This window comes from Meles meles, chromosome 2 (assembly GCF_922984935.1).
Source record: "Meles meles chromosome 2, mMelMel3.1 paternal haplotype, whole genome shotgun sequence".
NCBI classification, from domain to species: Eukaryota; Metazoa; Chordata; class Mammalia; order Carnivora; family Mustelidae; genus Meles; species Meles meles.
Window position 1 is genome coordinate 196,452,988 of NC_060067.1, and position 14,846 is coordinate 196,467,833.

General features: G+C 45.3%; 1 protein-coding gene across 1 annotated transcript in view; it reads right to left on the bottom strand.

The window, feature by feature from the left end:
- Positions 1 to 14,846, bottom strand: part of WWC2 (WW and C2 domain containing 2) — a 205,435-nt gene that overhangs the window by 96,618 nt on the left and 93,971 nt on the right. The window contains exons 2-4 of the mRNA XM_045997408.1: positions 13,101 to 13,210; positions 1,626 to 1,829; positions 743 to 819 (exon numbers count right to left, since the gene is read on the bottom strand). Of these exons, the coding sequence (XP_045853364.1) occupies positions 743 to 819; positions 1,626 to 1,829; positions 13,101 to 13,210 (391 nt within the window). The remainder of the gene's footprint in view (positions 1 to 742; positions 820 to 1,625; positions 1,830 to 13,100; positions 13,211 to 14,846) is intronic.

Consider the following 14,846-nt stretch of genomic DNA (forward strand, 5'->3'; position numbering starts at 1 on the left):
AAAAGGGGCAAGTAAGTAATTCGCCTACAGTGTTGCTCGAGGCCAGTGTTAACCTTTAGGGAGAAGGGCAGTGATGACGCAGTCATGGGAAAAACGTATTTCATAATTGGGATACTGGCTGCACGAATGTATTTTCTTGACGACAGTCTGTAAGACTCCAAAAATCAAGGATAAAGCAGCTCCGGTCTTAGCAGCAGTGCGGTCAGAAAAATTTAGGGTAAAGATCAGGAATCAATCCATGAGGAAGTGGGACGAACCGGTAAAGTTTCACCCTCGAGAAGGAATGACCTGGGAACACGATTTGTGGGCACCTATAAGTACTGGGCTGTCCTGGGGGAAAGCAACTACTCTGAACCCTGGCACATTTTAGCATAATAAGGGAAGTTCCCGAGACTCAAACGTTGATTTAATACACTCAGTATATGCTAAGTATATTGTAAACGTCATATTATGTTAAATAATTACATTTAACATACGAGGTATATATAATACGCTTAACCTACTGTAGATAACAGAGCTGCCGAATAACGGGACACATGCCTCTATAATGACATTCTCCATCACTGAATATGTGGTCACCAAGGTAGGACCGCCACCCTCGGAGTGGAGGCGGGAGTGGATGGAGGAGGTTCCCGCACTGAATGGAGAGGACGGCTGGGCACTGAAGCCCCTCCCACCACCTTCAGACTCTATGCATGTGTTAATAAACAGAGAACCACGATTAAAAAAATATATACCTTACCCTTAAGCGTGTAGTGGAGATCTCCGCTTTTAAAATATCGGGATCATATTTAGTACTGGATGAAGAGCCTGAGAATACTTTTTGGAGAGAAAAAAGAAAAGAAAAAAAGTAACTTTTCCAAGTTGCAGAACTTGTTCTCGGCTTGGAATTTACAAACTCTAAAAACGAGATTTACATGCTTCTGTGGATACTTACTTTAGAATTCCTTTATTGTCATTCATCAGACACCTAGATATAAAAAGTAATCTTCAAACCTTTATCATTTTTTTTTCATAAAAACTCAAGAAAGAGGAATGTCATAAAGACCACGGAGCTTACTGCTCTCTGGAGTTCATGCCTACATCTAAACTCTTAGAGGACCCTACGGTACATGCAGCTTGACAGAGCTGTGCGTTCCCCAGAAACTTCTAGAACTTCTGAGCCCATCCACACTGCTTCTTTAGATAAACCAGCTCCAGATGATCAGTTTCTGAGATGTGAGAGAGTGACCAACAGAAACTTCATCCCGGCCAACAGTTCCAGCGCCTCCCGCTAAAATATCGCACAAGGGTAGCAAAGGGGGCCAAATTATTTGCCTGGATCCTAACAAGTGAAAGTGAACTCATAAATAAATAAAAGACAATCACGCAGAGGAAGGAGCAAAAATTAGAAGGGATTCATTATCCGTAAATGAGGGGGTTGGGGACTTCTGTCTGGAATGGAGTCGAGGGGTTCAGCTGTGAAGTCTGCGGGGTGCCCTCACCCCCTCTCATGGCTTCAGGGGACTCTTTCTGCCCACAAAGGAGCAGGACTCAAGATGAAACTCCACCGAAACCCAACAAGCCTTCCCTTAGCTACACGTCGGTCCCCATTTCCAGAGCCTGCCCAGTCACACTGTACTTACAGCTGGTATGAGAACTTGACTTTTCCTTGTAGGCGTCGTTTAATCGTACATATTCATCGAGGGCCAAGGCAAGTCTCTGTTCTTTCACGTGGTACAGCTCCTTCTGGGTCCTGAGAGTGTCCTGGGCCACGGAGAGATAGTCCTTCAGCATCTTCTCCTGCTCCCCCCTCCACTGTTTTCGTGGATCTTCAATCTGTGTGGTTTCTGAAAACACATGAGGTGGGTTATGTTTTAGAATTTAATGATTTGGGGGGATCATTTAAAGTTTTATTTAAAAAAAAGTTGCTAGCTTGAATTCTTATCTCCTCCAAGCAGTTCCTTAGTACTTATGAAGTGACCTCGCCAGAAATCGGATCGAGTTCTTGCTTCATTTTACCCAATGGCTCGCCACACCATCCACCCCATTTCAGATCCTTGTTAACAATTTATCCTCACTATGAAGCCATCGTACACAACGTTGCCAAAGGAAGCTTCCTTCACCGGGGTCCCGCCATTCCTCTCAAGAATTTCCTGGCTCCCCATTACCTATAGAATAAAAGCCAAATGATTGATGCCGGCATTCGAGGTCCTGTGTGATCTGAACCCAATCTACTTCCCATGGCACATGTTTCCCTTTACTTAATACAGGACACTCTTGCCACGTTGCCCTTGACATCGGTGCTCCTCAACGTCTCTGCTGGCCGACCCTGAACTCTGTTACACGTCCACCACAATCAGTGTAGAAACCATGAGAAAACACTTTGAAATGTTTATGGCAATTCAATACAGTTATTGCATATTGTTGACTCTACTAGTATTCGGGCTTGCATTTTATCCTTTTTTCCCATTTTCTGAGTAATTCATTTTTATTGAATTTTACAAAAATCTCAGTCAGTCCGTAGTGGATTTGAAAACTAAAAACAAACCAAAACCAAAACCAAAAACAAAGCCAAAAAACCAAAACAAAACGGAAAAAAATGAACCAAACCTTGGTCCTGCTTGGAGCATACGCTAAGGCACCGTTCTTGGTTCTGCCCTGTTGGATACTAGAATCACCCGGGGAGCTCTTAAAGGGGAAAAAAAATTCCCAGCCCAGTGAGAGTTTCTGTGGAAGAACCCAAGCAACGGCAGGTTTAAAAGTTGCATAGAAATTGCAATGAGTGCAAAGAGCCCTCTTCTCAATGGCTCACGAGCTGCCTTCTCCATGAAATTATTCAGAGTATCCAGCCCCGAGCATGCTCAGACTTGCCCACCTTGCCTGGCCCATTCCTCCAACAAAGGCTCTGGCCTGTGCTCTTGCTTTCACTCCTGCCTGGGAACGAACCCAGGAGCTTCCGACTGTGGCCCCGCGAGGGTGGCCTGCCCCTCCCTTGGGAACTGTGAGTACTACACGTTGTTTTGATGGCGCTGACTGCTTCGTGCTGCCGTTCCGTCACCTCTATGAACTAGATCACTTACTATCCAGAAGGCTGGGTCACATGGGTTGGCCACTGTACGAATATGAGAACCCACTCCTGACGAAGTAGGATAGGGAAATTAATTTATCAATTTGCTGGAATGTCCAGGTACATATCCTGTGTTTAAAATGTTTTTGTATGGGAGTCTCAGTCTTAATGTACCCCAAGCTCCATGTTTCTGATTGGCCCCAAAGGCTGCAGTAAGTCAACACCCAGACAATGATCTGAGGTGATCTGATGTGGACACGAGAACCTCTAGGGCCCAGGCTGGTACTGGAAATGTCTACCTACCCTGGTCTCTAAGGATAAGGGAGAACACTAAACTGAAGGGGTTCGGCTGGGAGGTCTGGGTCCCTTAGGGTTTAGAAAGGTTCTGAGTGATTAACCAAGTGGCCTGAGTTGGTCAGACACTCTGCAATCACCACCTCGGGCCTGGACCTTCACTCCACAGCCACTGGGAACAAAAGCTGAGCTTCTTCTAACGTAGCAATTTGAACACTCCTATTTAAAGATGTAAGTATTTCAGCACACAGAAGAGGCCTATCTCATGTAATCAGGAGGGGGAAAAAAGGCTTGGTATCCATGTCTAGAGATGCAGGAGGGAACAATCCTGATCGGACGGTCTCTCCAGCCCCGATGGACATCATCACGGTGGGGCAGCTTTGCTTTCTGAAAAATAAGGGGAAAGGGCAGATACCAGCCAATAAGAGCCTAAACTTCTCAGTTTAAGATATTTGTTATAACTCAGGTCTCTGGCGATCCAAACATGTAGTATTTATATTGTTTCCAACATCTAACTGCAAGTTGACTCAAAGTACAGAATCCATCCTGTACCAAATGGAAATTTACGGTCTTACGGAAGTTTTCCTAACTGTGGCTGACCAGCAATAATCCTCCCCTCCTCATGTTCTTGTCCCTTCAGTACGGGCTAGACCTAGTGATCTGCTTCCAATGAATACAAGGGAGAGGACGCGATGGGTAGGACCTCGGACCAGATCACCAAGGGCTGCGACTACAACTGGTGCGTCCCTTCCTCCCTGGTGCTTCGTGGCTTTCGTGCTGAAGCCAACCACTATGCTGTAAGCTGACCTAGGGAGAGGCCCATGTTCAAGGAACGAGGGGGGCCGCTGGCCCTCAGCCAACAGGGAACCGAGTCCTGCCAACAACCACGTGAGTGAGCATGAAAGCGGATCCTTCTCCAGTCGAGCCCGGCTACCACCTTGAGGACCGCCAGCCTGTGAGACCGTGAGCTAGAAGATTCCGCTGAGCCTTGCTTGGATTCATGATACACAGGAACTGTGAGATAATAAATGTATTTGGAGCCACTAAGTTTCGAGATCATGTGTTACAGTGAGATACGTAAGTAATAAGCCGGACAGCTCAAGGGATGACACGAATTCCAACTGTGTATGAAAACTGTGGAGAGTTATCAGTTATAATAGTTAAAGTATGCACTCCTGGTTCTCTCTCAACACCTTCAGGTTTCATCCAAACTTCCTTTCCCTACATATTGGGGAACAGGCATACTTTCCACAAGACACCTGTTCAGCACCTAAATTGCCACAAAACACTGAAACACGGACACTGAAATGAACAAATAATAATAATGATAATAATGATAAATGATCAGCATTGGGGTGCCTGGGTGGCTCAGTCAGTTAAGTGCCTGCATTCGGCTCAGATCATGATCTTGGGGTCCTGTGATCACACCCTGTGTCAGGCTCCCAGCTCAGTGGGGAGTCTGCTTCTCCCTCTGTCTCTCCTCCTTGCTCATGTTCTCTCTCTCTCAAAGAAATATTTTTTTTTTAAATCTTAAAAAAAAAAAAAACCCAAACAATCAGCATTTATTTGGCTAGATCAGCAGAAACACTCTATTAGGCTGGTTTAGATACTGTATGTTACAAGAGCTTTGTGGGAACGGTAACATTTCTCAAATGCTGTACAATGCAAACGAGCTACAAAAGAGGGTTCCCAGACGCACCTCAGAAGAAGGTTTCAGAAAGCAGGATTGTGCTTCACCTCCACTGGCTACATGTGTTGAATTGATTTGTAAAGAATATTTATTAAGTGCAAATGCTAAAAAAAAAAAAAGCATTATGCAAATGTGGTATTTTTGTATTAAGACCTGGTAACCTTGGGAAATCATCGTATTAGGACACAATAATTTGCATGACGTCTGCGGAAATGTCCCGTACCTCAATGGAATTCACACTCCATTGGTTTCAGGTGTGGAACTTTATACACAGAGAACAGGTTGTGAGTTACAAGAGCTTATCGTGGAAGATGACATTATTCTTGAAAGGAGTGTGATCCCTGTCTGTCACGCCTATTTCTGTTCTTTCTGCTGTCCTCAGGAATGGGTGACACAAATTGGAGTAATTGTCCTTTTCCTTCCTCTTAGAAATTACCCGCTGAGCTTACTATCCCTTGTTATTTCTACAGACAAGTACCGACCATCTACTACATGCAGTATAGGGGAAATGAGATGTTCGGGTGTGAGGCCCTCCTTTCAAGGAACCTACAAAATAGAGAGGAAGATGTGACCCACGAGTTAAAAAAACAAAAACCAAAAAATACGAGTTTGTCCAGTAAAAAGTGATAAAACCCTTGAGAGGAGGAAGACTGAGAGCCATGGCAGTTGAGACACTGGGTTTTCTCTGGCTGAAAAAGGAAGGTTCCACGGAAAGGCAGTGATGGAACAGGGCTTAGAAGGTTCCAGACAATGGCCCCTCAGGACCCAGCGCTTTACTTTTCCAGACACCGCCTCCCAGACCCCCACAAATACACACAGCAGCCTTCAGCGGCACCGAATTTCTTTCAACAACCCCTGCGTTCTGTGGCCTCTCAGACCTTTGGCTTGAATGCATGATCTCTCTTCTTCCAGGAAGGCGGCCTTTCCCAACCCCCAAGCCCAACCCCATCCCCTTCTTCTACAGGCCTGGTTAACTCAGTCATTCTTCGGGTACCAGCTCAAAGCACCGTCTCTAGCAGCCGTGGCTACACCCTTCAGAACGAGAGGACACTTGTACTTGTTCTCGCTTGTTCTGCTGGCCCAGCGGTGGTTCTTCCCCACTCTGCTACGTCGTCTCATTTCTTCCCCACTACTCCAGCAGGGACGGGCCTGCGGTTCCTTGAACACCAGGTTAACAAACATGAAACTCATTTTGTGAGCGATGGTGTGCCACGAAGGTTCTAGGCAAGGCCAGGAAAGGATCTTAGCTGTATTTGAGGAACATTATCTGACAGAAATGTGAGGTTCTACTGTCTCTACGTAACTCTACCAACTCTACAGAAGAGTCAGTATGATTATGCAGAAAGTTTTTTGATAAAAGATTAAATGTTAAGTGAAAAAAGTTTATAAAACCATATATATACTATAATCCCACTTGAGATATAAAAATGTATTTAAAACTCTGAGTGTGTGTGTGTCTGTATCAATATGAAAAAGTCTGGAAGAGGTTTAGAATACTTCGTTCTCTTTGGGCTGTGTGAATATGGATAATATTTTTCCTTCCTTTTATTTATCTATATTTTCTACTTTTTTCCTATGCACATGCATTACTTTTATAGTTTTCTTCTTTTTTTAATTTTTTTTTAAAGATTTTATTTATTCATTTGACAGACAGAGATCACAAGTAGGCAGAGAGGCAGGCAGAGAGAGAGGAGGAAGCAGGCTCCCTGCGGAGCAGAGAGCCCGATGCAGGGCTTGATCCCAGGACCCTGAGATCATAACCCGAGCCGAAGGCAGCGGCTTAATCCACTGAGCCACCCAGGCACCCCTATAGTTTTCTTCTTTTTAAGGGAAAGAAACAAAAGACACAAGGTGATGAGGGTCTGAATTGGGAAAATGATAGCAGACTAAAGGAATGAAAGCCACTAAACTTTTAGTGGCTAAAGGAGCAAATCTGATATTACGGTATAGATAAAACAATCTGTAAGAACTGACAAAATGATTCTTCATTTTTTGATGTAGGAGTCATGAGGACCATAACGTATCAAAAAATACTAAAGTCAAAGGGAAAACAGAAGAACCCCGTTTTGTAATGGCAAAGTGGAACAGAGCTGTAGATGGAGGACAGCGTGCTGGGGGATGAGGGTGAAGTCCTGTCTTTGCAAATGACAGGATGTGGGGACTGTAGATACAGCAAATGAGGGGAGAGAGAAGGAGCAGTCTACGGGAAGGAAGGAAGGAAGGTTCCAGGCACAGGAAGAAAGGCACTATTACCTTCGTCCCCCTCCATCTAGGTGGAAGAAAGGGACAACTGCGACTGGGACTAGACCCCTGAAGTGACAACTATATGAAACATGTCGATCATTACACAGATTCGTGATACTGACAACTGTCAGTTACACTCACTAAAAATCAGTATCATTACCGGGGGCACCTGGGTGGCTCAGTGGGTTAAAGCCTCTGCCATCAGCTCAGGTCATGATCCCAGGGTCCTGGGATTGAGCCCCATATCGGGCTCTCTGCTCCGCAGGGAGCCTGCTTCCTTCTCTCTCTCTGCCTGCCTCTCTGCCTAGTTGTGATTTCTCTCTGTCAAATAAATAAAATATTAAAAATAAAATTAAAAAAAATCAGTATCATTACCGCCCTCATAGGTTTTACTCGGATATTTTAAGTGTCTAAAAATTTTCTCTATATTTTCATAGTTTATCCTCCTCGGTAAATATAAAGGATGAAATATGACAGAGATGAAGTAGGAGGGCCCCAAATTCATGTCCCTTCTTCTAAAGGAAACGGCTCCATGTGAAATATTCCACACACTTGAGAAATTTTCATCAGATTTAAACACAACGTGAGATGCTTCAAAACTAATACAGAGGAGTTTGGTGTGGGTAATATGGAGTAAGCGTGTGCTCTCCGATCACTCCCACTGATTACAGATAAAAACCAAGGACAGCAAAGTGAAACAGAACCACCACCACCACCACCAAGGACAGCGCACAGGAAACAATCAAAGGAAGACGCTGCACAGTTAGGGTAGAGCAAGGAGGACTGTGGAAGGAAGTTGGGGACTCACAGAACAACTGTACGGCAGTAAGTCCTAGTTCGTTGTTCTGTTACACCTCCCTTATCTCATATTTCCCATATCCATGGGTACTGCAAATGGGTGCGGATGAGAAAAGCTCCAAGGCAAAACCCATTCTGTCTTGTCAGAGGACTGAGGGGGCACCTGCGACCATCCCAGAGACACCTGGGAATGAGCTGCAGTTCCATGGCGGGCAACAATGGCGGGAGGTTGGTGGAGCGGTGGCAGCTCACACCGCAGTCTCCTGAGCCCTTGGCTCCGCCTGAGACACCGGCAGTCCTGAGGAGCATTCAGTAGTGTGCGGCGAGGCTAAAGCCTCGTCGTACTTGCTAGAATCCCACGAAGAGGCTCCAGGGGAGCCAGAGATCAGAGGGCAAAACAACAGAGAAGAGAGCTGAGGAAGTCTCTGAGGTGGTTAACCCTTTTTAAATTGGGTTGTTTGTCTTCTTTTTTTTTTTTTTTTTTTTTCCTGAAGATTTTATTTATTTATTTGACAGAGAGAGAGATCACAAGTAGGCAGAGAGGCAGGCAGAGAGAGAGGAGGAAGCAGGCTCCCTGCAGAGCAGAGAGCCCGATGCGGGGCTCAATCCCAGGACCCTGAGATCATGACCTGAGCCGAAGGCAGCGGCTTAATCCACTGAGCCACCCAGGCGCCCCTTGTTTGTCTTCTTAATGTTGATTTTCAGGAGCTCTTTATATGATCTGGATACAGGCTCTTTGTCAAGATAAAGGTACTACGAATATTCACCCACGATATTGTATCAGCAGGCTGCTCCTTTAAAAACAAGCTGAGTGAAAGATTCCATCCACAGAATTGAATGTACTCAGTTTATACAAAGTTCTAGAACAGGCAAAACGAAGCCACTGTGACAGAAATGAGAACGGTAGCAGTGGGGAAGGGGGGACTGGAAGGGGACAGGAAAGAACTTACTGGGGGGATGAGATTATTCTGCCTCTTGACTAGAGGGGCAGTAACAGAAGATTTTTACATTTGCCACAATTCACTGAAATGCATACTTAAAAGTTATGCATTTTCTTTTATGTAAATGAGACCTCCATTACCAAAAGAAAGAAGGAAAAATTCAGGTAGAACTCTAGAGCTACCCAAAAAGTGATTAATTTCGGCTTATGGTGATAAGATCAAAACTTTATAAACACTATTTCATAATTTTTAGTACAAATATCCCCCCCCAATATCTACACCCCCACTAAAGAATTCTATCATAAAACACTTAAGGCAGAAAATACTCATTGTCAAGGTCAAATCTTTTACTTCTAGGTATTTAACAGTGTTACACAGAAATGGTATTAAACAGCCAAACAGGCTTGCTTGCTTGCTTGCTTTTTTTTTTTGGTAAATAAAGATAAAATAATGCTGAAACTCCACAATGTCGAGACAACATATGTGGAGACCAGCTGTTATGAGAAGATAATACCATTTGTTCCCCAAAACTACTTCACAGGAATGTCTTTAAGATTAATGACATAATGGACCAGATCCTTCTTAGTGGGAAAACTACTTGCTGTGGGGAATTCGGGCACTTTAGGGCACAATAAATCCATCAGGCCACTGGGATACCATTATTGCACTAAAGCAAAATGGTAGACTTAAAAACCTGTGTTCTAAATAATTAAGTTTTTAAATATTCAGAAGGGTACGCTCTGAAGCATAATTTACACTTGAACTTTACTTTCTTCAAAAACAAACAGGAAGCTTTCAATGTGTGACTTAAACAGTAAAGCTCTTCTGTCCTTCTAACATTTAAGAGTTTATCATAATATGAGGTAGCCAAGGTTAAAGAAATGAAGATCCGGTCACTGTCCACAAGAAGCTCACCATTTAGGGGGGAAAACATGCAAATAAATGATTTAAATGCAATGTGACAAATGCTTTTTAAAGATCCCTAAGTGCCTAGCACTACAGAAATACCTGGACAGGCACCTTATTTGGAATGGGGGTGGGGACCCGGTGGAGGACTGGACACCCGAGGTGGCCTGTGGGAAGCCAAGAGGCCTGGGCAGAGAGTGTTTGGGGCTGGAACCAACTGTCACAAAGGGAGGCAGAAAGCCAAGGAACCACACGGCACAGGGACAACGTCCCCCAGTACCTGGACAGGCTGGAGGAGGGCACGCTAGTGGGGGCCAGTGGGGGTCTGTGGGGGCAGGATGGAAAGAGCAGCCTCCTAAGAATCAGCTGCATGCACCTGGAGCCCTAGACAAGACTTATGAGACACATGAGGCAGCCATTGGCTTCGGGGAGTCGCTGAGGTCACAACCCACGGGATCCATGGGCTGCAGAGAGAAGGCGACTCCAGAAATCTCGACAACAGGGACAGGCAAAAGGAAAGAGGGCAGGAGCCGCCAGGTATGTTTAAAAAAAAAAAAAAATTCCAACAGAAGGTATCATGAAATCCGAAGGAGTAAAGAACAAGAGGAAATAACCCCTGGTAGCAAGGTCCTCCGTCAGAAAAAGGAAGAGGAGACCCGGTGTTATCTGGATGTGACCCCAGTGGGGTCTCAGGTGAGCTCTGTCCACAGCTCGGTCCACAGTGCAGTTCACGCAAGCTTCCCGGGCGAGGGGGAAGGAGGGGGCCGCAGCTGGTGGGGGTTCGGGCTGAATGAACGGTCATTCAATTCAATGAGTTCAATGAGTTCAATGAGTGAGGCTGGGCAGAGAGAGCTGTTATTTGTGTCTTTTGGTAGCTCTGGTTTGGTTTCATTGTGAGAGCTGCCAGGGTTTAAATATGAAGACAAAAGAACCACTAGATAAATGGTGGGAGAAATTTTTAAAACCAGAAAATGATGGGTAAAGAGATGAAAGAGGAGGATGACACATAAAAGTTATTAAGAGAGGTGCCTGGGTGGCTCAGTCTGTTAGGCGTCTGCCTTCAGCTCAGGTTATGATCCCAGGGTTCTGGGATTGAGCCCCGCATTGGGCTCCCTGCTCCGTGGCAAGTCTGGTTTCCCCAGATGCTCCCCACTCGTGGGCTCTCTCGCCATCTCTCTCTCAAATAAATACATGAAATCTTTAAAAAAAATTTTTTTAAAGATTTTATGTAATTTATTTGACAGAGATCACAAGTAGGCAGAGAAGCAGGCAGAGAGAGAGGGAGAAGCAGGCTCCCCGCCAAGCAGAAAACCCGATGCAGGGCATGATCCCAGGACCATGACCTGAGCCGAAGGCAGAGGCAGAGGCTTTAACCCACTGAGCCACCCAGGTGCCCCTCTTTTAAAAAAAATTATTTTAAAAAGTTATTCAGAAGGCTGGTAGGGTTGGGGGTCCAAGAGAAGCCCTCTACCACTGAGATCGGAAGGAAAGCCCGAAAGGTGGCTTTAGGAACCCGAGAGTCTACAGGTAGCCAGATGGAAACTGAGGGAATTAAAATGGCTTCTCATTTCGGTGCCATGAGAGCTTAGTTCTGTCGAACCAGGACAGGGAGGTTTGTTTCTGCTTCTGCAAATATTGTTTAAGGAATGAAAGCTAAACTTGCATCAAAGTGAGTTTAAAGGGCGCCTGGGTGGCTCAGTGGATTAGGCCGCTGCCTTCGGCTCAGGTCATGATCTCAGGGTCCTGGGATCGAGCCCCGCATCGGGCTCTCTGCTCCGCGGGGAGCCTGCTTCCTCCTTTCTCTCTGCCTGCCTCTCTGCCTACTTGTGATCTCTCTCTGTGTCAAATAAATAAATAAAATCTTTAAAAAAAAAAAAAAAAAAGTGAGTTTAAATAGTTAAACACTCCAGATATTCCATTGAATTATTTATCTGCAATGACATTAGGAGTTACAATCGTTCAAAATGAACTGAATTTTCCAAAAGTCGTCCCTGCCATTATAACATAAAAATATTTGATGTTGATCATTGATAAGCAATAAAATCCACAAATAACAATACAATTAAGAGAGGTTTACTAAAAAATATAAAAATGAAAGCTATAAAACCCACAATGATGAATTCTTCACAGAATCTGGACAAGCTTTCGGGGAGAGAGATCTCTCCACAAAAGTCACATTTCTTCTAATCGCATGCTACAAACCAGTAAAGCTTATAGTAACTATTACTACTTGTTATGTTGAACTAATGTGTGCAGAAACGCTAGTTCCAACTCTACGCACCGATGTTCTCCTACGACAGATTAGGAGCTATCTGCGTTCGCTGAAAAACTGATTTAATTCTTCCAAGTCCTTGCTCCTCTGACCCCTCCATCCCATCTACATGTGAGAACGGGACGGCTTTACAGGCACTCCCCATGCTGTCTGCAACAAACAGTCACCATGCCAGACACCCCAGCTGTCCTCTTGTCTGGCTCCCTGGCTGCCGCTCATTGGCGGGGAACACTTTACTCTCCACTCTCAAAGGTCTCCCCGGCAGAGCCCCTCCACCGCTGGCAGCGAGTCCTGCGTCCCCACCGCACTGGGACTGGAGCCTCCCAGTGGATCGTGGGGGGCTCAAAGCTTCCTCCCCAACTCAGCATGCCCCCCACGCCTTCAGCCTCTGCAGATGTCAGGCCTGAGTGCCCTGGTTCCGTCAGTTCCAAAACCCTTCCCAGTCATCCTGGGAAGTGAGTATCTGCACAGATAAAAAACAGACTCTGACAGAGAATCAGTGGAAGGTTATTTTCTCAAATTTGATATAAGTACTGTGAGCAGATTTTATACATAAACATATATATACATATACATATGTATATATTTATATTTATATTTACACGTATATATTTAACATGCTTAGGTTCCCAAGAGACTACTGTTATTAATACGGGCTTTTTGTGCCTACAGAACACTCACCCCCTACCAGGCAGACAGACACACAGACAGATTCGTTTCTCTGTCTCTGTCCCCATAAGCCCAACATACATGCAGGCCCCAAATTCCAAAACAGGCATTTCAGGCAATATTAGTTACTGAGAAAGTGGGGCTTAAAATAAAGAAGTTCACTGTATAGAGCATTTGCATTTTTGTCGGACTCGAGATCTGGGGAGGGGATTACTCTTATAAAAAAGAGAAACTTACTGTTGACGTGATCAATGTAGTAGACGCCAATTTGTGGGTCAAAGCCTGCTTCCCAGCCCCACGGCAGCTCATCCCCAACACAGTCGGCAAACGACAAGGGCTTCGTTAACCTACAACGGACCAGAACAAATACACGGGTGATTCTTTCCATCGAGCCACATTTGGTCAAAATTCAGTACCCTAACCACAAAGAAGACGAGTCTAGGTGGCATTTCCCTTTTGTTCTTGTGTCTAGAGTCTGTGCTACTGTGTATAAAACTTTAATGGAAAAAAAACAAGAATCAAATACAAAGATGAATATTCAAAAAAGTAACAGTAAGTCTAATGCCCTTCGCAAAGTTTTAAGGTCATTTTAAATCAGGGACAAGTCCAAGCTGACAGTAAGAGGCCTGGCACCCTGCGCTAGCTCTCCAGCTAAATGGCTCTCCCACGACCAAGAAGAATTCGTCCCCAGATTCAAATCCTGGCATCATGGAAATCCTCATGCCAGCAACTCTAAGATGAGATCCGTAACAGGCTACGCTCATTCCAGATCTAGACGCTCTCGTACAACAAATGAACTGAACACTCACTTGATCGTGAGGTCCACTATAACCAGCGGGACAAGTACGTTTTATTTTTGTTCGTATCTTACACGTACCAGTCACTCGACACAATTTTTCATGGAACCCAACACACAGACTACTGATGTATCAAGGTGCTGTCACCTTCTGAAGCCGCCTCAGACTTTCTCTTTAAGCTTAAAATGATTGGGGGAGACTACAGTTTCCTAAGAGTATGGGTTTCAAACTCAATGTTGAGTTGACTTTTTTTTCTCTCTCCCTTTCTTCATTTTTGATTCTGAGATTCTCCATGGCTCTTAGAGCAGCCACGAGCAGGCTAACAGCACAGGTTAGCGAACACCCTGCTGCTGGGTGGCCAGCGTGGGTGGACACACCTTCCCATTCAGCACATGGGCCCACTGCCGACATGGTTACAGAACCATCTGGAATCGTGTTTATCCATGCTGATGAGTATCAACAGTGTCAGAGTTCAGCTGAAATACAGCTCGTTTCCAGAATCTCATCCGTCATCGGAATGACCAGCTATGGCACCTGCCCTTCCGAATGCTGGGGGGGACAATATGAAAAGGAGGGAAACCCTTTCCTCCCAGGCCTCGCCTTCAACAGCCCCCTCCAAGGACATAAAAAACGGTGGGTGAAAAGAAAGGAGCGTCTCCTTTTCTCTCAATGTTCCCAGAGCCTAAAATCTGCTTCTGCCGGTAGCTCCAGGGACACTGGCCTTGGAAACCAGTTCAGCCGTTGGAAGTCCGCGTGAGGAGGAGCAGCTCTGCCCCCGAGGCACCAGGACACCGCCTCACTGGGAGCCTCTGTCTAGGCCGCTTGGCAGTGGTGATCACACCCCCTTACCCTTTCCTTGCAATTTAACTGTCTCCTAAGATTAATGTGAGATTCAAGAGGAATTAACTTAGAACAGTGTCAAGGATGTGGTAACTGGTCAACGGATGTCAGAGATTATCAATATGAGCACAACCCTAGAATTCTCTTATTTGTTCCCAGAGGAGGGAGTCAGGCGGTAGTTCTCAATGTGAGGTCCTCACGGCCAGCAGCATCGGCATCCAGGCACTGGTTAGAAATAACAATTCCTGGGCCCTCGCAGGAGCCTACAGAATCTGAAACTCAAGGGCCCGGCAATGCATGTTGCATCGAGCTCTCCAGGTAATTATGGAATTTGGGGGAACCACTG